The sequence below is a fragment of the Xiphias gladius genome, chromosome 15, assembly GCF_016859285.1.
Source record: "Xiphias gladius isolate SHS-SW01 ecotype Sanya breed wild chromosome 15, ASM1685928v1, whole genome shotgun sequence".
In the NCBI taxonomy this organism is placed as follows: Eukaryota; Metazoa; Chordata; class Actinopteri; order Istiophoriformes; family Xiphiidae; genus Xiphias; species Xiphias gladius.
The window spans coordinates 29320824-29342488 of NC_053414.1; the positions used below are offsets into that span (position 1 = coordinate 29320824).

General features: G+C 43.5%; 1 protein-coding gene across 1 annotated transcript; it reads right to left on the bottom strand.

The window, feature by feature from the left end:
- Positions 1-9: 9 nt before the first annotated feature.
- Positions 10-20589, bottom strand: LOC120800418 (protein AF-17-like). Its single transcript, XM_040146509.1, has 20 exons — positions 20264-20589; positions 19271-19350; positions 19085-19139; positions 18843-18952; positions 15698-15801; positions 13353-13446; positions 12551-12658; positions 12161-12250; positions 11777-11924; positions 10813-11637; positions 10055-10254; positions 9346-9463; positions 9037-9103; positions 8554-8702; positions 6275-6475; positions 5850-5926; positions 5176-5546; positions 4870-4969; positions 2921-3133; positions 10-2825 (listed from the first exon to the last, which is right to left on the bottom strand). Exons 1-20 carry the CDS (start codon positions 20370-20372, stop codon positions 2790-2792), a joined length of 3255 nt encoding a protein of 1084 aa, XP_040002443.1. The 5' UTR covers positions 20373-20589; the 3' UTR covers positions 10-2789.
- Between the last annotated feature and the right edge of the window lie 1076 nt (positions 20590-21665).

The window sequence follows — 21665 nt, forward strand, 5'->3', positions numbered from 1 at the left end:
AGTTTTCTCAATCCGTCTTTTTAATTTTACACACAAAAATATCAAAATACTTTACAGGGCTTTTAATCTGAATATTGTCAAATTGTTTTAATCAATTCTCTCAAACAAATACACTGTACAATGACAACGTGCTTGTCCTTTTTAAACTTCAGTGCTCATTTCATTTAATTTCTTTTTTTTCCAGGGAACAATGCATTTAAAAGTATGCATAGTTATTACTTGGTTTTTAGCATTACATTTAAGAGACATCACTGCATTTCATGCAATTCATATCTCATAGGTAACTTGCTCTCCATCAAACCTCATTCAGAGCTAGGTGCTTAAATGTTGTAATACATAAAAGATACACAGTACGACATTCATAACATGGATTATCTTGGTTACCCAAACTTCAAAGCTTAAAAGAATGAATGTGTTTTTGCACAAACATATTAAAGTATACAACTCGTATTCCAACAAAATTGAAAAGGTACTAAAAAACGCTTTACAATTGGGCCCAAAGCGCCCCAGTGCAACATGAGAAAGAAACTGCTTCAGAAATCCTTCGCACCACTCTTTAGTCAATCTCCTGGACGTGGTCGTGTGTCTGGACTTGGCCTCAGCTGAGAGGCGACTCATAAGGACATGCTTGGTAAAATGCAGAACTCCCACTTGGAGTCATGTCAACGCGTTGGCTCATGTCTTTATCAACATAATCAACATACTCCTCCTGGCTTTGCTACAGTATTTATCACTGACTAGTGAGCTGCTCGAAGTTCCTTTCTGACGTCTACATTAGCTGCTAACAAAAACAATCTAGCACTCAACATATCACATGTATGGGAGATCATGTTCAAGATTGCAAACAGAAGACATGATAATATTTTTAAAGAACACAGGAGAAAACCTGATAAAATAATCCCTTACTTTGAGAGTAAAAGATGAATGTGAGAGTGGCCTTTGTTAGTAAAACTGAGCCAAACAGAGGCATCACATGATAAAGTGGAGTAGAGGGAAAAAGAAGCTTATCATAGTGTCTACGTTGGCTTAAGTCGTGAACGTGGGCTCACACAGCCCTGCAGTGAAGGCCAACAGTAGCAACACTGGCAATTCACGGTCTTCTCAGTGCTGATAACAGCTACACTATGTTTCATACACTGATGCGACAGAACTTTAATAATAGTTTACATCATGGCCGTCCCCAGCCGTCTTCCTATGACACCACTGTGCAGGCTTTACTGTAAGATTTTCAACAAGTCCTTCTAAGTTCTCTGAAGCACAAACAACTAAAGAACATTGCATCTTAACACAAAAATTACAATAGAAAATGATTTGACACTTTAGTTACCACTATACGGTTATTCACACATTTCAACTGTTGATATCATCAGTCAGCTATCAAAAGTATAAATGGGTTTAGGAAGAGTGCTTTCACTCTAGTAATGTACCCCTTCATGAACCCGAGATAAAAAACACTATCAAAGAAAGATGCCAAGAGAGTGAGCCTTAGGGCTCGTGGTTTTCTCTGTTAATCTAGTATCATTAAGGCATTATCTATCCAGTATTGCTAAAAGAACAACTAGTTGGCGGACATGAAAAGAATGTCTATGTATGAAAGTAACATAAAAAGCTGACACTTTAGACAGAGTGCAAAATACTCATATAAATCAAAAAACCTGTAAGTCCCTAGTGGCCTAGTAAGTACCAAGCATCCTTTATAAGGTACTGTGTTGATGGCTAATTTGCTCTGTTAGCTACTAACATGCAAAGTGCAACAATTAAAAAACAATTAATTTCTTAATTACAATTTCCAAATGTTTGGTTTCATCTGCTTAATCTCGATAGCAACTGGAAGGATATAAAAGTCTTTAGAAACTCTTGTGGTCGTTTAGAATAAAACCTGGTGCTCAACATTCACGTTGATGCCAGTCTCTGGTGGACGATAGCGCCATTTTGGGAACGTGGGTTGTGTGCCATTTTTACATTTATATAAGTTAATACCTTAGAGTTAATACCAAGATTTTTGGTGGGCATTTATATCCAGTGAAGACTATTGCGGCAATGAGTCAGCACAAACTGTCAACAATGGAAAATGGGTGGCAAAAGAGTCTGAGGTAATAACTAGCTTAATGCTGAAATGTCACTAACCACACTTTGAAAATGACTGTATATTTATCCTTTACGTAATAAGTGCCCGTGAGAGGCTGCAACATACAGAAGATCTAGATGAAATCTGGTTGGGGTGAACACAAAGGGAAGACAAAATATCAAGGAAGACAGTTGAGGTTGCAAGAAGGGGCAGAAGTCTGACTGACTGGCTCTCACCGACTGAATGGAAACTCTGGTCCAAGCAATTTAGAGAATTCAAGAATGGTGACTGCTTGAGAAGTCAGAGAAAAAAAAACGAAAAAACAAAACACTCTGACCAGAGGTTCCCACTCACAAACCGAAAGCCTACACAGCTCCTGCAGGGATGAGCAGGAACTCTGACTCTGCCTTCATACACAGCCCCATTGGTCTAGCTAACAAATTAGTGCAATTTAAGAAGAGACCATTGAATTCATGTTCTCTGAAAGCTGCCTACACAAAAAACCTATGAGAAGAACCTCTGATATAAAGAATTTCAAAACACGAAAAAACTTCACCTTGACGTTTAAGTCCATCCTGTTATACATTCATAAAAGAGGGTTTAAGATAAAGATGACAGAGAAGGAAAGACGTTCAAAAGTCTTGTAAGTTGACCTCAGTTCTTCAAGTGGGCGTGTGATCCCCGAAATCTTCATTTGAGCTGCTCGTTTTATCGAGAGATGTCACCCATTCTTGTCTCCACCTTTTTCTCCTGCAGCCTGAAAATGCAATCACACAATGTTTCTGAAATTTCTAAAAATGAAAACGTTAAAGCATTTATAGTCATAATGAGAAATCCTGCAGTATCACTAACCCCGGGCTTGTGAAGTGCGTTGTCCTGCAGGCCAAAGAGGCAGCCTCCCTGGCCGCCCTGCAGGGGTGAGGCTGTAGCAGAGGACAGCAGGTTGGGTGACTGGGCGATCATGGGTGAGTTTGGGGTGGAGGTGAGCGCTCCTGTGAGTGTGAGGCGCTGCAGCTCCCTCTGTCTCTGGTGCTGCAGCATCTGGCACACCACCACCTGCTGCTCCTGGTGGAAGAGTGGGAGTAGACAGCAAGTTTATTGGACATTCAGGACACCTGTGAGCCGGGCGAGGGTCCACATTTAAGAGGCAATCTGAGCTCTTTTAAAGTTTTTGACCGTGAGTAGCACATACTCCATCTGTGGTTGTGTGACATCATACAAGTTTCTGTTTTGTATTGCCAGCATTGATACGTCTGTATGCTTTCAAAGTCGGAGTTTCACTTGAAAAGAAATCTTAATCCGAATTACTACAAGGCAGCCATTCAAGTGCCCCTTTTCATGTTACATGTGATAGAGATGCATAAAAACTGGTCCAAGGCTCATGCTGCCCTGACAGCAGCTGAACAAATCTACATTGTACCACTTGTACCTATTTTAACACTTGTGGGGTGGGGTGGGGTGCGGGGGCTTTCACTCCCCTGCCATTTTTTATAATAGAGCCTATCGCAATCTCCAATAAACCCCGAACCTCACAATCACACAGGAAACAAATGAGTTCCTATATTTACCAGGTGTTACAGTGCCTGACTAGTTCCAACCCCGTCAGACCTTCACCAATTTTGCAAGTCAAATAGGGAAGTGGATGGTGGCTGGTTCGCTGTTGCTGAACAAGACTCCATATTGGTAACCTTGTATTTATCTTCGCAGCCATTTAGCGTAATTAGTTATTAACTGACAATATGCGAGGTCTTACTCTTATTAATAGTTAGTATCCCAGCATTATGATTCTTATCCTAAGTGCCATGTCTTTGACTGTAAAGTATTGTTGTTTGCCACTCACAGGACACTAATGAGAATAAATATCCTGAAGCAAGACAAAATTAGGCAGATCATTACTGCAGTATCAGGAAATCATTGTGGCAAATTCTTCAAACAAATTAGCTAGTATTGGACACGAGTAAAATTTGCTTGTTTTAAGAAAGAAAAAAAAAGTAATACTGAGTGAGCCGAAAATGTCTCCTGTGGTTCTGTGAAACGCTTTGAGACTGTCACTGTGTTTGCAGCCTACACAAATAAACTTTATTTGACTTGTGTCACGATCACAGGTTGTTATTTGTCACTGATTGGCAGACAAAAAAGGAGAGAGGGAGAGTGGAGATAGGAACACACGAGAGGGGCGTGCTGCTGTTCTGTTGAGACTTTAGTTTCGGTTTAGTTTCTTTTTGTTAACCTAACGGAAATTAAACCAACATGAGTGCGAGTGGTACTGTGGAGGAGCGAGCGAAGCAATGTTGGAAAGCAAATTGAGCTCACAAGGGTTCAGGTAAGGCCTGCAATCCCCCAAACCTAACAACAAAACATCTAAACATCTTACCAGTACTACCTGTGTCATGACACTAGCCAATAACGCACTATGGGACTGGCTAAGAGTGTATGTGTGACTTCTGAATGGTTTAAACTGATATTAGAACTGTAAAATATTGTAAAAAAGACTTGTTTGGAGAACAACGTTAACAGTAACAACATGAAGTTTATGTCCTTTGACATCAGATAATTCTGGAGAATATTTATATTTTCTGCCTAGAGAACAGCTGTGTCTGACAGTGTGGTGAACTAATTTGTCTCCTTTATTATGATGTTAATCAAATATGGCCACAAAGAGGTGAGTAACATTATTTTGGTCACTCCCCAGGAAGAAAACTCCAGAGAATTTTTGGAGATCACGTGAGAAAGTGTACAATGTGAAAATACCTGAATTTACAGGTGAGAATAAGACAAAGTGTTAGAGAGATTGTGATTACAGGAGTGAAGTTCTGTGAGGTGAGGAACTGCTGGAGCTGCTGCTGTTGCTGCTGCTGCTCCAGAAGAAGCTGCTTCTGCTGCTCTGACAGGAGAGAAGACCTGAAACACAAGCAACAACATACGGTCACTTTAAGCAGCGGACAATGCACCAACACACAGACAAACAACAAACAACAATCGGCCTTATCCCTGGTTCAAAAAAAATCCATCAGCTGCATCACATATTGTCACACCTTTAACCAAAAGAAGTTCATTATAGAGTGGATTTCGCCTTCATCTGGTTTACAGACAGACTGGGTACGTACGGGCTCACACTCTTGGGAAGCTGGAAGCCCTGTGCCAGTGCCTGGGGGTTGAGTGGTGGAGGTTGGGGGCGCAGAGCAGGGAGTGTGGGCTGAGGGGCGTTCTGCACAGGAGACTGGATCACACCGTTCAGAGTCCCCAGCACACCGTTCATATTCAGCTGAGGACTTCCTGCGAGAGACGCCATGAGCCCGCCCACCACCGGCAGAGAGGAGCTGCCAGGCTGACTGATGGTCCCCAAACCATCACTCAAACCTCGACTCAGGCCGTTCAGCAGGGGCTGGCCGAAGGAAGCGGGGCTCTGCTGAGGAGGAGGAGTACTCTGGAAAGAGAGGGACGAGCTACTGCGGGACGGACTACCAGAGTGGAGCTCCTGGAACAAAAGACATGAAAAGTGCATTTTAACTATTAAGGTGTAGGCTTGCTTGAGATGTGAATCAGTGCCTACATGGCTCAGATTACAGTGAAATAAACACTGGCACAAAAAGTATATAGTCAGTATACATTTGATGGTAAGAGACAACATCAATTGTCACTATCATCACTGTATTAAGGGTTAAACCAACACATTTTTTTGCTATAAAGAGGTTTAAGAGGCAGAGAAATTCTTGCTAATACTGTTTGGCCCAGGTCCGTACAATGTGTGCAAGGTAAGAAAGGATCTACAGGTTCTCACCTCAGATGAGGTAACAAAGGAGGTGTCATTCAGGAAGCAGCTTTTGGACAGGGGACTCTTATTGGTGCTCAGAGGGTCTAGGGAACAGAGGCAAAAAACACAGGGTGAAAACTACAAAATCGACGTTTTTCACTAACCATCATATTTTGTAGTGTCAGGACAGGCCCTACATGTAACATTTCCACATCAATAAATCATTGCTATCTAATAATTTCAACCACCTTCTAATGAGTTTATTGTAAGGAATCGCCTTAAAACAATACACTGATGTTTAAAAATGGTACATGTAGTTGGACTGTGGTGGGGTGGAAGTAGGACAGGGAGACCGATAACAGAGGATGGGGACCGTACTACATGACACCATAGGAACAGTGTGTCCCCTAGGTCTTGATATGAAAGTAGGTAGAAGAGATGAAGAATCTGACCTTGAGTGGATGACAGGAAGTTGATCTGAGCAGAGGTGTGCAAGGAGCCCTGGGCGGAATGAACGTGTGGAGGAAAAGGCACGGCCAGCTCCGTGTTGAGCAGCTGTAGCCGCTCCTTCTTGGCCGTCAGGCTGAGGATCTGGTCCTGGAGGCGCTGGTTCTCCTGCTGCAGGGAGTGTAGGGACTGGAGCATCTCCACAACTACAAGGGCAGGGAGGAGAAATTAAACAAACTTTTTATTAGTATTGTTATTGAATACATGTACATTTATAAATAAGACGATTTGGCAAACAAGATGAAAAGTAGATCAACACATTTGATTTAATCACCGTTCCTTCACGATTCAGACACTGGAAATCTTTATTTTTTCTTTCTGTAAAACAGTTCTTAACAGTTCAGAAATTATGTCAGTATTTGTCCAACTTTACAGTATGTTATTAAAGTCACTAGTCAGAGAACCCAGAAAAAGGTATATAATATTCCCATTCATTTACTGTACGTATGAGGATAAATTAGTCAATGAATCAGTAATACACGGGGAAATATCTGTCACAAAAGTACAAAGACCCAGTAACCTGCACTGAGCTTTGCTTTAGTCCCCTTTAAAAGGTCCTTGTACCCCCACAGGTGTTTTCAGTTATTCTGACTGATGAGGCCCCTTACTTGGGCTGATGTTGGCAAAGCTATGCTGGAAAATATAAGAGGTTACCAAACTACTGCTGTGTCCTAAACAACTCCCTCTTTGCGACCTAGTGCACTTTGTCTACTAGCTCTATATGTAAAATGTATGCATTGTATGCCCTTTTAATTCTAACAATGGAACACAAAAAGTATTGTTCCGAACACGGACACAACCTTTTTCTAAACGTCCCACGCTGTAAGGTTTCGCCTTTAACATATGAGAAAATGACCACTGTGCAACACTACATCTGTTAGTGATGATACAAATGAGGATGATTCATAAGTGTCTGAAATCTCAGTTTATTGCTCGATAATAACTAATTACTTTTTATTATGCAGGGAATAGTTCTAAATGAGGGAGATGTCAATTTATCAAGCAGAGTGTGTACACACACACAAACAGTTCTACAAGGGGTCTAATCAAGAACAATATGAGCTGTATAGGTGCACCATGGGTATGTAAGGGCTTTGAAGACTGGCAAGTTCATTACAACACCATCATTAAACACTTACAGTATAAATGATTGTCAAAGCTGTAAAACTGAGAAATTAATTCTTTTACCTTTATATATAGTGTTAGTTTATAGCAGTGCCATCAGGTCTGAATGCTTCCTAATTGATTTGCTATGGCGCTGTCGGTGCAGTGTGCCCGACATCACAGAGGGAGAGAACAAACACACACTTCTCGCTCATTTCTGCAGAGCGGAACAGCACTAAACACTCATTAGTCCAAAGTGAAGTCTGAGAGGCTAAGATGTGTAAAAGTATACTCAGCGGAGCGATATTGTGAGGGCTGGGAAAGAAAGAAGGGTCTGTGTTTGATTTTTAGAGAGGAAAAAAAAAATGGTACAAAGAAAGAAAAACAACGGAGAATAAGAAAGTATGCAGCAAAATGGAAAAATTGTGATAGCACTGGTTTGGAAAAAGAAAACGCAGCTAAGAATAAATTAGGAAACAAGTGTCAGCTGATGACGTCCCCAGAGAAAAAGTAAGTGAGGGTAAGAGGCACTGAGCTATGTGGTTCAGGAGAGAGCAAAACAGAAATCTAACGTAGAGAAGGAACGTGAGAAACAAAGCTGCTGGAGCTGCTTTCAATATTGTCGCAGCATGCTGTCTCTCCCTGTGCTATTTTTTGTCCCTAATTGCGTCCACAGGTACATTCGTCATCTCTAAATAGCACCAGGTTGTGGCATCAGAGGCAGCTGCACAGAGTGTATGTAAACAGGAGCATATTGCCAATTACAAGTGGCAGCTACAGTGTATTAACGTGGTTCAAAACCATTTTGCCATGTAAGCTGTTAAAATGAAGCTGAATGAGACCCTTCATCCAAGGTAATGACTTCAGTCTGGCCACAAGTTGTGAGCAGTTCAACCAAAGAGTGATTTCTCCTTCCCCGGTTTTTTAATTTTTTTTAGTATTAAAAAAAAAAAAAACAAGGTGAAGGAAAGTTAGAAAAAAATACACAGAATTTTGGGCGTCATATATAAAATGGGTTTTTTCTTTCGTTGCCCTTTAATCATTTTGTCAGCCTCAGTTTTATCTTGGAACCACGTGGGAACCACGGGTGTACTGCACGACTGCTTTCAGGCTGACTCACTATTGACTCCCATCTCTCCGTTGCCATGTTTCTCCAGCAGGAGCTCGATGTGGGAGCTGGCTGAAGGGACGTTCTCGGGACGGGCTCTAACTCCTGCGCCCAACCCGTCTCTCTGGTCAAACAGAAGAGGAAGACAGCTCATGGGAGACCTGCGTGTGAAGGAGGACAAAACAACAGGGAGTCAGAAAGAAGTAAATCACTGCTGTAAGCAAGCAGCGAAACTACCAACAAAACCCTGTGGCTGTGGTTAGTATTTGAATAATCCCCAAATCACTTTGGTAGTTAACCAGCTGCCATTTTCCTGTTGTTTCCTGTTGCTGTGTGCCGAAATAGAAACTGATCTGACTACAGATACAGTGGAGAACACGTATTCAAATGATGTTCCATTTGCTGGAGAGACCGTCTCGTAACCGAGCCTGTGTTTTAGTGTTCTTGTCTTTGTCTACTTGCTCAAAAGATGAAAGAGCAAAGAATAAGACTTACTGTGAGGAAAGACTCTCTCTCGGCGAGTTCCCCTGACATGGAAAGCGACAGTCATCGAGGTCGGACTCTGAGAACAGGACAAAGAGTCATAAACTATACATGTACTTCTGTTTATTGAAAGGCAATTCTTTTCCTTATTAAAGCACTGTGTCTGTTGTGCGTTGTGAAGAGATTTAATGTCAGATTCTGTAAAGGGGAAGAATAGTTGTGTCAGAAGAGGCTTTATTGTGGAAGCTTATCTTAAACTAGCTCCAGGTTCTCAACAAGTGCAAGTGAATCATACTCATCTCTGAACTCTCTTTCTCTCACCTGGCAGTGAGGTCTGGGCTTGGCTCAGTAGTGGCGGCAGTGTCGGGGCTGTGGAGAGACAGCTGGCGAAAGGCTGGGTGGAAGTCAGGTTATAGGAGGTGCTGGAACCTGGATGGACCTATGACACAGTGAGCATCAACATCTGGCTGACAAAGAGTCATCTGGACTATAAGGCTAGGACATTGGTCCAAAATTCCCTCTCCTTGTACAACGTACACACTCGTCTTGTGGTTATACAATATAATCCAAGCACAACGGGCAACATCTGCTCCAACTAACCGCTTACTTGAAATGTGATTCAATATTATATGTTGTCACATTGTTGGAATTTTGCTTGCAAAATAACCAAAATAATTCATCAAATTTAAAACAGTTGCAGTTTAACTTTCTGTCCATTAACTAATCCATTAATCGACGAGCTGTTTCAGTTCCATGATCATGTTTTTTTAACCAAGAAATCAACATTAAGCTACATGCAGTAGCTAATAATAGAAGTTTTAACTGTTAAAATTTGGGTTTTGAACTAGTTCATACAGTAGACCTTTCTGATCAAAGTGTTATACAACTATGAAAAATAGAAAAATTGTCCCACACACAGGGATACATAACAGACACGGCAGTGGTCCTGATACAGTATAGAGTCTTTCACCCTGAAACACTTCACGCTGACTGATCATTACAGTCTGTATTTTCTCTTTGGCTAAAGTACCTGTGTGTTGGAGACAGCGTTGACTGATGGAAGAGAGAGTGAGGAAACGTGGGATAGGAGGAGTCCTGAGGAGAGAGAGGTGCTACACATGCCCCCTCCCAGGGACAAGGAGGTGCTACAAACCCCTCCACCTAGGGAGAGAGGGGTACTGCAGACACCCCCGCCCAGTGTGAGAGGGTCCTTGAGACTGGAGTAGATGCCTGAGAGACCGGAGGAATAAAGTCAGGTATAGCAACATTTCTCATCATTTTCATCTCAGAAGTTGTAAGACCCCAACAGAAGAGCACACATGGCACCTGTGAGTTCATGTGCACGAGCAAATCAATCCTGCCCTACTTTCCATCAGAAAGTAGGGCAGGAAATCTACCAACCCGACATATGCAGTGCACACAAAACCACTATCTAGGATGATATCTCTGCCTCATACAGATTAAATAAATGGCTTGAGACAGATTTACTAAACATTATGAACTTTGAGACCACTTGCATGTACAACGTTGCTATGAAACAGTATCTTATTTTGTCCTAATGGGCTCTTACTTCCAGTGGCTTTTTCTGCTACACTATGAGGTCCTGATAGACAGATAAGCTGCCACTGTGGCGCTGACATAGCATGCGTGTAATGGAGACATTTCAACACTTTGGAGTCAAGCTGCAAATGAAACACCAAAGTGCATACACTGATACAGTTTTTTTTCGACACGCACACACACAGGAAGCTAGAGGGCTACCACACACACCCACTCTCAAAGACTCACTGGAGCTGAGCAGCGAGTTGCCACGGCCCGTGGAAAAACCGCCGACAGAGGAGGAGGAGAAAGAAGAAGAAGAAGAAGAGGAAGAGGTGGTGGGGGGAGGTAGCGTGGAGGGGAAGGCGGGGTGTGGGATGGAGGATGGGCTTGGGTAGAGCGAGGAAGTTAAGGCTGGAGGAGGAGGTGCTGTGTGGTGATGGTGGTGGTGAAGCTCCTCTTCCCTCCTCTCTCGGTTCTTGCTGCCCCGCGGGCGCCCTGGACCGTGGCGACTCTTCTTGTTGCCACGGTGCCTCCTCTCTCGGGGCAGTGGTGGAGGCGTGGCTTTGTCCACCAGGTCCGCCTCCTCTAGGATAGGCGGCGTGCTCAGTTGAGACGGCTTGCAGAGAGACTTGGAGGGTTTGTAGTCTCCCGAGGAGGAGATCTTGCGAATCTTGCTGCTGCTGCCCAGCCCTGACGAGGAGGTGATGCGCATGATGGACCCAAAGGTAGAGATGGTGACCTTGTTCTCGAAAGGGCTCGAGTTGCCCTCTGACCTGTCATGGCCCTGTGATCCTGCCAGTGGGCCATCAGCGGGAGTCAGTGCTGGTGGCTTGTGGTATTTACTGTCCTCCTCCTCCTCGTCCTCCTCCTCCACATCCTCCTCCTCCTCCACATCTTTGTCCTCCTCCTTTTCATTGTCCTCTTCATCCTCGTCCTCCTGGACTGCTGACCTCCTGTGACGCTCCTTACGCTCCTCTCCACTGTGGTCGTCAGCTCCTCGGTCATAGTCACGCTCCAGGCGGGATGAAGATGAGAACTGATGGAAATCCTGAGCAGAAGACAAGGAGCCACCTCCAAAAGAAACACACACACAAGGATGAAAAACAATATCACTTATCTCCATTGTCTTTCCGTCAGCTTCTTCTATCACTTCTGACTTTTTCCCTAACACAAACTGTAGTGTCTCAACGTTTGAGCGTTCATTTCTTACCTGTGTTGAATGGACTGGAGGAGCAGGAGGAGGAGGAGCAGCTCTTGCCAGTGCTTCCAGTCTTTTTACTGCGATGACCATGACTGTGTGAGCTCAGCTTCTTGGACTTTCCCTCATTGTCCTTGCTGCTGTGGTGACTGGAGGAGATCTGCACCAACACACACAGGTCATAGCAAGTTGAATTTTATTCATTCAGTTTTTTTTTTTTTTGTAAAGTCAAACAAAATGACGGCTCCTTACAATATATGACATTAAACTTGACATTACTCATCAAAATATTCTTTTTATAATACTGACTGAGGTTTTTTGGCACCGAGATTTTTTTCTACTTCAATCTCACAATGGCCAGTGCCTCGAGTCACCTTGTGGGTTGGCTTTTCATACCTTTTCTATACTGCTGGTGGTCACCGATGAGCTTAGGCTGTCAGAGGACTTCTTGTGGCGCTCTTTTTGCCTTATCTTGTCCTTATGACTCTGAAAAAAACACACAGACACTGGGATCAGGTATGTAAAGAGGGAAACCAGGCCCTACCACGCATAAGCCAACTGTTCTAACGTACAGACACACACAAACACACACAATTACTATGGTGGGGTATAATTTGACATTTTTTTATATACTAGTATTAATATGTTGCCACTGTACCAGTACCAACAATCTTTTTCAGTATTTTAAAACAAGACTACTAATCTGACCAGATGTTCATTGCCAACTTTTGGCACGTAACACTTTACCTAGCTTTTACAGTTACACACATTAACACCAGAGCTCACCTTCCTCTGTCGGTGGTGGTGGTGTTTGTCCTGTGAGGGGGAGCTGGAGCGCCCCCTGGAATGACTGAAGGCGCTACTTGTATTTTCACTGGAGCGCAACTTCTTCTGCTGTAAAACCCAAAACAAGACAGTGAGCATTGTCTTATGATCACATAAAACCTTAAAAGCTGTGAGGGTTCTGTATCACATAAAGCTTCAGAGGAACAGTTTGGCATTTTGGGAAACCCGCTTATTTGCGTTCGTGCTGAGCTAGGTGAGAAGACTCTCGCAACTGTCCTGTTTATACACAGCTACAGCCAGCAGCCAGTTAGCTTAGCATAAAGACTGCAAACAGCTAGCCTGGCTCTGTCCAAAGGTAAAAAGGCATTCTCCTACCAGCAGCTCTAACGCTCACTAACAAACCTGTTATTTCTTGTTTGTTTAATCTGTAAGTGCAAAAAAAAGAGTTTTTATTTTACACAGTTGTTTTATGTCGGACTATTTCTTGGCTGGGCGTATTGACTTTCTAGTGTCTTGCCTCTGCCATGAGGTTGCCAGACAACCACCAGAGAGTCCAGGAAGTAACTGGGCATGAACAAGAAATAGTCCGGCACATAAGGCCCCTGTGCTGAATAATGACAGGAGACTGAAATGGCAATTCAGCTTGATTATCGGGCTAAAGCTAAGATTCAGAGGCAAAGGAGGTTTTAAAAAAAACATGAAAGCAGTCATCTTTATCAGTAATCAGGAAACAATGTACGGTGCATTCACAGGACTAGTCTAAGGGAGGATTTGGGTAAGGACAATTTTCTGAGGTCTTTACCATTTTGTTGTAGTGATGCTTGCAGTAGCCACAGTATTTCACGTTGTCAGCCTCTGGGCCTTCCTCCTCACACAGCAGACCAGCCATCTGAGCACTGAACACAGGGATTCACATGTTCAGACAGGAGAGGAAACAAAATAGAAAACAGATCTCACACACACACAGACAACAACCTGGATGTCACCCGAGTCAGATGAGAGCTTTTGTCATCGATCAAGGCAGGATGGATTAAATGTTACATCTGCACATACAAATCTGTGCCAGCCAGTCTCTCAGGCTCAATTTTAGATAGTCAAATTCCGCATTCTGTGATAGGAATCAGTTGCAGCTTACACAACATCAAGGCACAAAGCAAATCAATGAAAATGGAAAGAGACAGGGAGGTAGTGGGAGAAAAGTAGTGCAGACACAGTAAAACCAGTAGAGTTATGGGAAATGCATTTAGGCATTCTGAGGAACTGAAGAGTGACACGGGCTGTTCTTTCTCTTGACTGGCTGCTGTTTCACATCTCATCACATCAGTAGACATATACAATCAATTGCGTGCATCTAATCTATCTGTGTCTTGGCTATGGCACACTGTCCTGCTACAGTATTTTTTAGTAACTTTTAATTATGTTGCATCAAATAACTAATTTCTTTTTTTCAATTATTTATTGATTTTCAACGTTTCACAAACATAATTAGGGTAAGATAAGGGTAAGATAAAGTAAGATAAAGTAACAGCAACGAAAGTGAAATAAAATACAACATGATTGGGAATAAATAAAGAAATAAAAACATCTGAAGGAGGAGAAAAAGAAAGAGCAGTAGATTTTTTCCCCCCAAATGACGGTCGTCACAGTACATATACAATAGAACCAAAGCACATCTAACCAGGATGTATGAATGGTCAGAAGTCCATAAGAGGTCCTCATGTTCTCAGAAAGTTATCCCCCTCATTTTTAAACGCTAGGTGCTCTGTTCCAGTTGCAATGTTTTGCTGAAAGTTTCTTTGAACAAATTAAATGTTGGAGGTCCTTGCTGGCTCCAGCTGAGATGCACCTCTTTTCGCAATACGATATTACGCCAGTCCTCTTTGCAGACATGGGGTTTAGCGTCCTGTCCAGTCCTGTACCAAGGAGGTACCACGTTGGTGTAATGTCCAACGGAATTTCCAAAACCTTGGCAGGCAGGTTGCGTACCGTGTAAATGTGTTTAACTTTTCTGTGTCTCCAGAAAATATGGATAATTGACCCCGTACGTGTTTTTACAATGGTGACATCTAGAAGATGAGTTAGGATACATCTTTCTTAGCGGGGTAAGGTACATCCTGTGCATAAAATGTTTTTGCCCATACATTCGTCAGTGGGGTCAGGGAAGAACTATGATGGTCTACCAGAGCACTGTGACGTGGAGCTACCCAGAATCTTCTCCAACCGTGACATCCTCAGAGATAGTCGTGCTGCTCGTTCTAGAGTAGTAAATAAGTGATGCAGGTATTTATAAAATTCCTGTTTTGGAATTTCAAACTCTGATCTTAAATACCTTCAGTCAACAAGTGTTGAAACCGGTGTATACAGTATTCTTTCCACTTTGTGAACAGGGACTTTCCAGATAAGGGTCACAGGCCTGGACTGGAGGATAGAGGAGCTAGCACAGAGATTCCGACAGAAGATCCACAAAATTTCTTTTATCTTGCCAAGCCCGAAGAGTGTTGTGAATTACATAGGTCATGACAGTGAGTGTAGTGCATTTTTGTTGTTAATAAATGGTAGAGAGGCCAGTCCTTCTTCAATATCTGTCCAGTGAGCAGTTCTGCGTTTTTGTCCACCTCTCTCTTAGTTAAAGTTTTAAAAGCTACTCTGGGTGAGGAGTTTTCCCAAAAAATGCTTTGTTTAAATACAAGAGCAGTGACTGAAATAAGTAGCTAAATTACAGCAATACATTAATTTTAATTACGTTAATTCGTCCGAGAAATGAGATGGGAAGTAGATTCCAATGTTCCAGTTTTTTCTTGATCTTTTGGAGTAGAGGGGCGTAATTTAGATGAAACAAGTCTTGAAGTTTGATTTAAGATACTTAAATCCACTCTGTGCCAAGGTGAAAGGTGAAATGATCTGGAGTTTACTAGAAACTGATGAGTTCAATAAGAAGGCATTGGATATCGCTAATTTTATTTTGTATCCTGATAAATAATTCATTTCTTAAAATATTCCTTCTACACTTCTTTCACGGTGATCAAGATCTTAACTGAATCTTCCGTCCAGCCTGCTGTCCATAATTCTTTGAAAAAATATGACCAAGCTGTCCTCCATGTAACCACAAACACACACATAAACGCATACACCCAACTTAACACTCACCAGGTGACATGAAAAGCTTGTCTGCAGCCCTGCCTGTTGCAGGTCATGCAGGCTCCACAGGCAGCCTTGCTCTCCCTCCCATGATCCTCACAGATATAACAGGTCTGGTGAAGCAGCAGAGATGTGGAGAATAGGAAACGAGGGAACAGAGACACATCAATTATCATCAGTAGGTGCGTGGCCTGAAGATGAGCAAAGATCACAGAAAATCCTTGCTACTTCAAAAAATGCAGATTCGTGTGGAAAGCTCAGCTTCAAGTTTTTGAAGTCTTTTGAGGCCTGGTGCAATCTGTTGCACCAGTGCTTCCAGGACAATTTCATACATTCATATTATTTGTCCATTAAAGTGAACTATTGTGATAGCAGTGCGGCAAGGATAAAACGCCTCTTAATTTGAGTCCAGCCGTAGCTACGCTGTAAATGATTAGGAAGCTTTGCTTGTCAAGACAACAAATGGGGCTTTCAAACAGAACACAGTTTGCTCTGTGTTTTGTACAGCAAAACTGTTAACCAGATGTTGGGGGATGTTGTGAAAAAAGTTTACATGGAAGCATTTTTAGCTAGTTTTCTACTCATTTTCAAAGGAGAACTATTATTTGTATCTTGATGCTGCTAAAACTTAAACTTTAATGCCCTTTCCACCTACACTCCTTGTAATTTTCTTTGTAATTGTTATTGTGTAAAAGTGGGATGGTTTCAAACTAAACCGCGGGGCGTGAGGGCAGACACGGTGACGCATTAAAAAAAGTTCATCATGTGCAGACAAGACTTTGAAAATAATTGATATTAGAGCTCAAGGCTGGAATTCTCACATCCTGTAAGCCACAGGCGTCATTGCCTTGCAACGGTGCCCACATGTCCACAAAATACATGTAGGCATACATGTAAGCACACACAAGCAGTCAAACACATTCATGCACACAGCTTTTGTACTTCTTCCTCAGCTTTTCCCCAGCGAGCGGGGCTGACTGGTGGGGGGCAGAAGAGGCCTAGCAACAGGTGCGGGACAAAGGAACAGCGGGCTCTTTACCTTTTCACTTTAGCCCCCTCTCTATCGCCTTTTCTCTCCCCTTCCCTCTGTCTTCCTCTATTCCCCACATCCTAGTCCGCTCTCTGTTCCACTCAGAGGATGTTGGCTATGTAATGAGAGGCCACAGACATAACTACACGAGCGTGCAAAAGGAAGAGTGGCTTCTCAAGTTTTCACCGTCCACTGTAACGCCGTCTAGGAATGCAGGCAGCGAAATCTGGATGAATGGCTCTGACGGGGCAAAGCTGCATGCAATTTACTGTAGCCGACACAGTAATGTGAAACCAGGCTCTCAAACACTCACATGTGTACATTTATATGCAGGCACGCACCCGGACACACACACACGGACACACACACACACACGTCAGTGACTGGCTGCTCAGTCCAATGAGTCCATGCGTCACATATTGATTTCTCTGTAATGTGCCTTGCTTTAAAAGGCCTGCTCTGGTTCATGCTGAATTCGCCGCTCACCGCTCTACACACTGGCAACTGTCAAAACTAAACAGACGAGAAAACACAAGACAGTGACAAGATAGCTGATAAAGCTATAATGGCCTGAAACTATTCATTGGTTAAACGGTTGGCTTTACTAAGTGAAAAGAAATAGACATTAGCAGAATTCTTCAAAAGCATTTCTGAACGTGTAAGCATGACCGTATATGTGATAAAGGATATGCTCACTCTGTTTGCCGTAGTTTGTCTTACATTACATGTTAGGATTCGGTGCGAGGTCCCATTATCTTTGCGTTTCATCATTCACTACGCAGCATCACAACGTTGCACAAGTCAGCAAGTCAGTAACCAGTGTTCATTATTAGAAATAGAGATTACATGAAGAACAGACTTAAAGAAACTTCCCTGTGGACATTAATATAAAATGTAATGTATCAAAAAAGAAAAAAAAAAAAAGTGAAAAATGCGAATCGCAATTATCCCAGAGCCCAAGGTGACGTCATCACATAGTTTTTTTTTTGTGTCTGACCAACAGTCTAAACCCAAAGAGATTCAGTTCATAGTAATATAAAAACCAGGAAGCAACCAGTAAGTGTGTGTAGTTTTGCAAGATAAATTACTTATATCATTTTATCACTATTCAGTACATCAAACCGGGTATTCTGTGTTGAACTGTGGCAAATGTACTTCTCTGTTGCTCCCTCAACCTGCCTCCTCTGCCACATTTCCCAGAAAGACTTTTTAGAAACCTCCAGAGATTAGGTGTGACCTTGCCACACTCGGCCCTGGGTTTGTACCAGACGTGTAGGTGGAGGGAACGGTGCTGATTTGGAGCGGAACTGTTTTCCCTTCAAGGGAGAAACAAGAGCTGTGCTGCTTCCCACATATCTTAAGACTGCGTTGCATCATGGTTTTCTGAAGCTACTGTTGTTGGTGGAGAAATTACTGTGGTTCTTTTTTTTTCTTTTTATGATGGATTTCTCTCTCTGTGGGATTGTTGACACTGATGGGAAAAGTTCAGCCTAAAACAAAGTCCCTGCTCTGTTTTTGAGGGCCTAACACCAAAACTGATGTTTAGAATTATAGTTCCAATATTTTATTGTCCAATACTTGTAAACATGTGTTCTACAGGAAAATCACTTAAGAAAGTCAACTAACAACTGCACACACAGACTATTCTGTGTCTGTTGCAGATACAGAATAGGTAAACATGAATCTGCCCAAGCATTGGGGACAAACCTTGTGCTACTTGACAAGTACCAACTAAATCATGTATTTGGCGTGTTTTGAAAGGATCTGATTTTTAATACCTAGCTATAGGTGCCACATTATCTCAAAAAAAAAAAAAAAAAAAAAGAATGCTTGGGTGCCCCGGTAGCCTAATGGTTAAGGCACATACCTCATAGCCACAAATTCCCCAGGTCAGTTCCAGCTGGACTTTTGTTGCATGGCATAAAACTTCCCCTCCCCTTGTTTCCTGTCTGTCCATCAACAGTGATCTATCCATTTAATGTAGAAATGCCCAAAAAATCTTTATAGTAAAAAATAATGTATAAGATCTCTAGGTAGAGGAAAAAAGGTGCTTTCTCAGGTACCACTCCCTGAGCATACAGCCTGACGCCGAAGTTTTCCAGTCAACAGTGTGTGTGTCAGTACCTTGATGTATCTCTCATGTGGGACATGTTTCAGGATGATGGGCTCCATGGTGAGGACGTTGGCGAACTGCACCTCAGGGATGTAGAGGGCGCACACAACGTGGGCCCAGCCTGAGGGAGAGATTGGCAGGGGCTCTTTATGAATCAAGTGGAAATCTACAGCTTTGATCTTATTTCAGGCAGGATGGGGGGGCGGGTCCTGCTGTTTCTAACTCAGGGAAACAGCAGGGGAGTGAGATTTACCTCCGCTGTCCGTCCTCTTGAGGGCACCATCTTTGTGGGGGCACAGCTCGCACCTCTGGGGCAGGACGAGAGAGAGCAGGGCTCACTGTGAGTGTGTCACTAGTCAGAAGGGCTGAATCAGAACTGGAGGGATATGTTCTGTCTTGTGTTGTGGTGTGGTGTGGTGTGGTGTGTTGGCATACTCACCACACGCGCCGCCCTCTCCTGTGACTCACACTTCCGACAGAACCACGGGCCGGTGGGCACCTGGACAATGCCGTAGCATGCTGACACACACACACACACACACACACACACACACACACACACACACACACACACACACACACACAGAATGGGTCACTGGCACCATTTCTCTCCCACATTGTCATCTGCAGTTTTCCAACACATGTACGAATATAACATATGGGCTCATGTCAGCCCACTGGTGTTGTCCAAAGTTCAAACCTCTTCATCATTTTCTAAACCAGTGTATTTGAAATGTACCTCTTGTGTTGTACTGCTGTCATCACGATCATTTGAATCCACTTGGGACTTCGACACGTTGAGTATGAATGAAACTGACCCTATGAGGGCTGCTCCCAACTCAACCTGCTGTGTCCACTTCTAACTTTTCTTTCTCTATCACATTTTTGAGCGCTTTCGCTGACTTTCAGGGACATCATCAGGGTGCCATAAATCTCCACCAGCGCCCCCCCCCCCCCCGACTTGGTCCGGCCAGCGGGCCGATTTTTTTTAACTCAGAAATACGATCCTCTAAGTCAACTGCTGCCCTCGATGGACGCAGAACAGCAACAAAGCAAACGGACACAAAACCGGCGGGCCCGCCGGGCTTACTTGTCGCAAAAACACGCCTCTCGCAGTCTACCGTGGACCCGACCGGGCCACGCGCGCGCGCGCACACACACTCACGGACCCACAGTGTCACCAAGGCGCCATCCAGGCTCGGTGTCATCCCGCTTGGCCCTGTGTGCTGAATCGTGTGTACGGAGAGGAAACAACAAACAACACGCCTACCTACCCCTCCCACACACATCAACACACACACAAACACGCACGTAGGCAGCAGGCGATCTATCTACAAACCTATCGACCTACCAGCACCTCTGGCTGCCTCCTGCCGCCGGCTCAGGCGCCACAGCTGCCCGGTAATCACACGCTAACCGCGGCTAATGTTACCTTGGTGAACGGCGACGCTGCAGCCTTGTCCATCACAGTAAACCAGCGGATTCTCAGCCCAGCCTCGCTCGTCTGAACACACGCAGCAACCTCCGACCATTTCCCGCATGCTGCTCCCATATGAAGAAATGTATTCCCCCCCCCGGCAACGGCTCAGACCTCGCCCAGGCCTGTCAAGTGGTCGTCCCACTCTTTATCGCCGCTCCGAGCATAGTCGTGGGCCGCTTTCGTCGCGCAGTTTTAGCGCAGCGGAGAGCAGAAATCTCGGCGTGGGGTTTGTGGTGCTGCTGCTGCTGCTGCTGCTGCTACGTTTTTTCCGTGATGTTATCCCCGTACCCCATAGAAGCGATGCAGTGCGCATGCTCAGACTGGGGCGGAATAAAAGTAACAGCAAAGGTAGTAAGTTATCGTTGTTAACCCGATTCGCTTTCTCACCGCGTGTTGTCAGACGGCCCTCACATTAAGCTTTGAACTCGTTTCATTGCGACAAAGTTCTGCTCGCACGCACCTCTTCCCGAAGAATTTTATAAATTAGATTAGTAGAACATGTGGATCGATCAGTCAAAACCGCTGGCTGCGCTGTTTCTCTAATCAAGTTTGTTTCGACAGCCCCATCTCCAGGATTTCCACGGAACAACAAGGCAACAATTACAAGTTGTGTCACCATCCAATGTCCTGACCAGAAATGAACATCCACAGAGCGAATGATGCATGTGTGTGTACTGCCTTATCTTTCAGATTGTGATTTACTACATTTTGGTCTAAGTTTTAAATGACCTATAAGAAGCTGTCTTCATTTGCATTTACTGTTTTTCTCTGTACATTAAACTCTCTCTCGTTGCACCGAAAGAAATGAGCAAAATAAATATATGGAAGTTCAATTCCAGTTTGTCCACCTGACCCACACTGAGGTTCCATGACTCAAACTTGATTCCTTGGTTCCTCTCAGTGTCAGCGTGTCCACAGTGTGTTGTTGTTCCAGTTAAAATACATCAGCATGGATTTCAATTAGATTTTTGGCTGTCAGGTTGACCCCTGTAATTCAGTCGGCAGATGTCACCAGAGGCCTTTCATTTTGACTGGACTTGCGTCATCGTGTGCTTTATGACTTTATGGTGGAAATGGAACTTCAGATACAGGCGCACAGTTCGGGCAAGAAGCAGGGCTTTCTAGATGGAAGTTCCATACGTGTTTCCCTACATGTTTTTTTTTTTTTTTCCAGAAAATATTCTCTCTCTGTGTCCTCAAGCTGTTTTTAATCCTCCCGTATAACCACGAACTACACTGACGTCACTTTTAAACTTCTGAAGTACAAACACACAAGCTTACTCAACAAACTACACAAGAAAAATACCATGAAGTTAACCTCTTAGAATTGTAAAAAGAGAAGAAGCGTGGTTGT

Coding starts and splice junctions, on each gene's coding strand:
- LOC120800418 (XM_040146509.1), bottom strand. CDS start 20,372: ATGCGGGAAATGGTCGGAGGTTGCTGCGTGTGTTCAGACGAGCGAGGC. Junction 13,447..15,697: donor CAAGCTTTTCATGTCACCTG/GTGAGTGTTAAG, acceptor CCCTGTGTTCAG/TGCTCAGATGGCTGGTCTGC. Junction 11,638..11,776: donor CTCCAGTCCATTCAACACAG/GTAAGAAATGAA, acceptor TTTCTTTTGGAG/GTGGCTCCTTGTCTTCTGCT.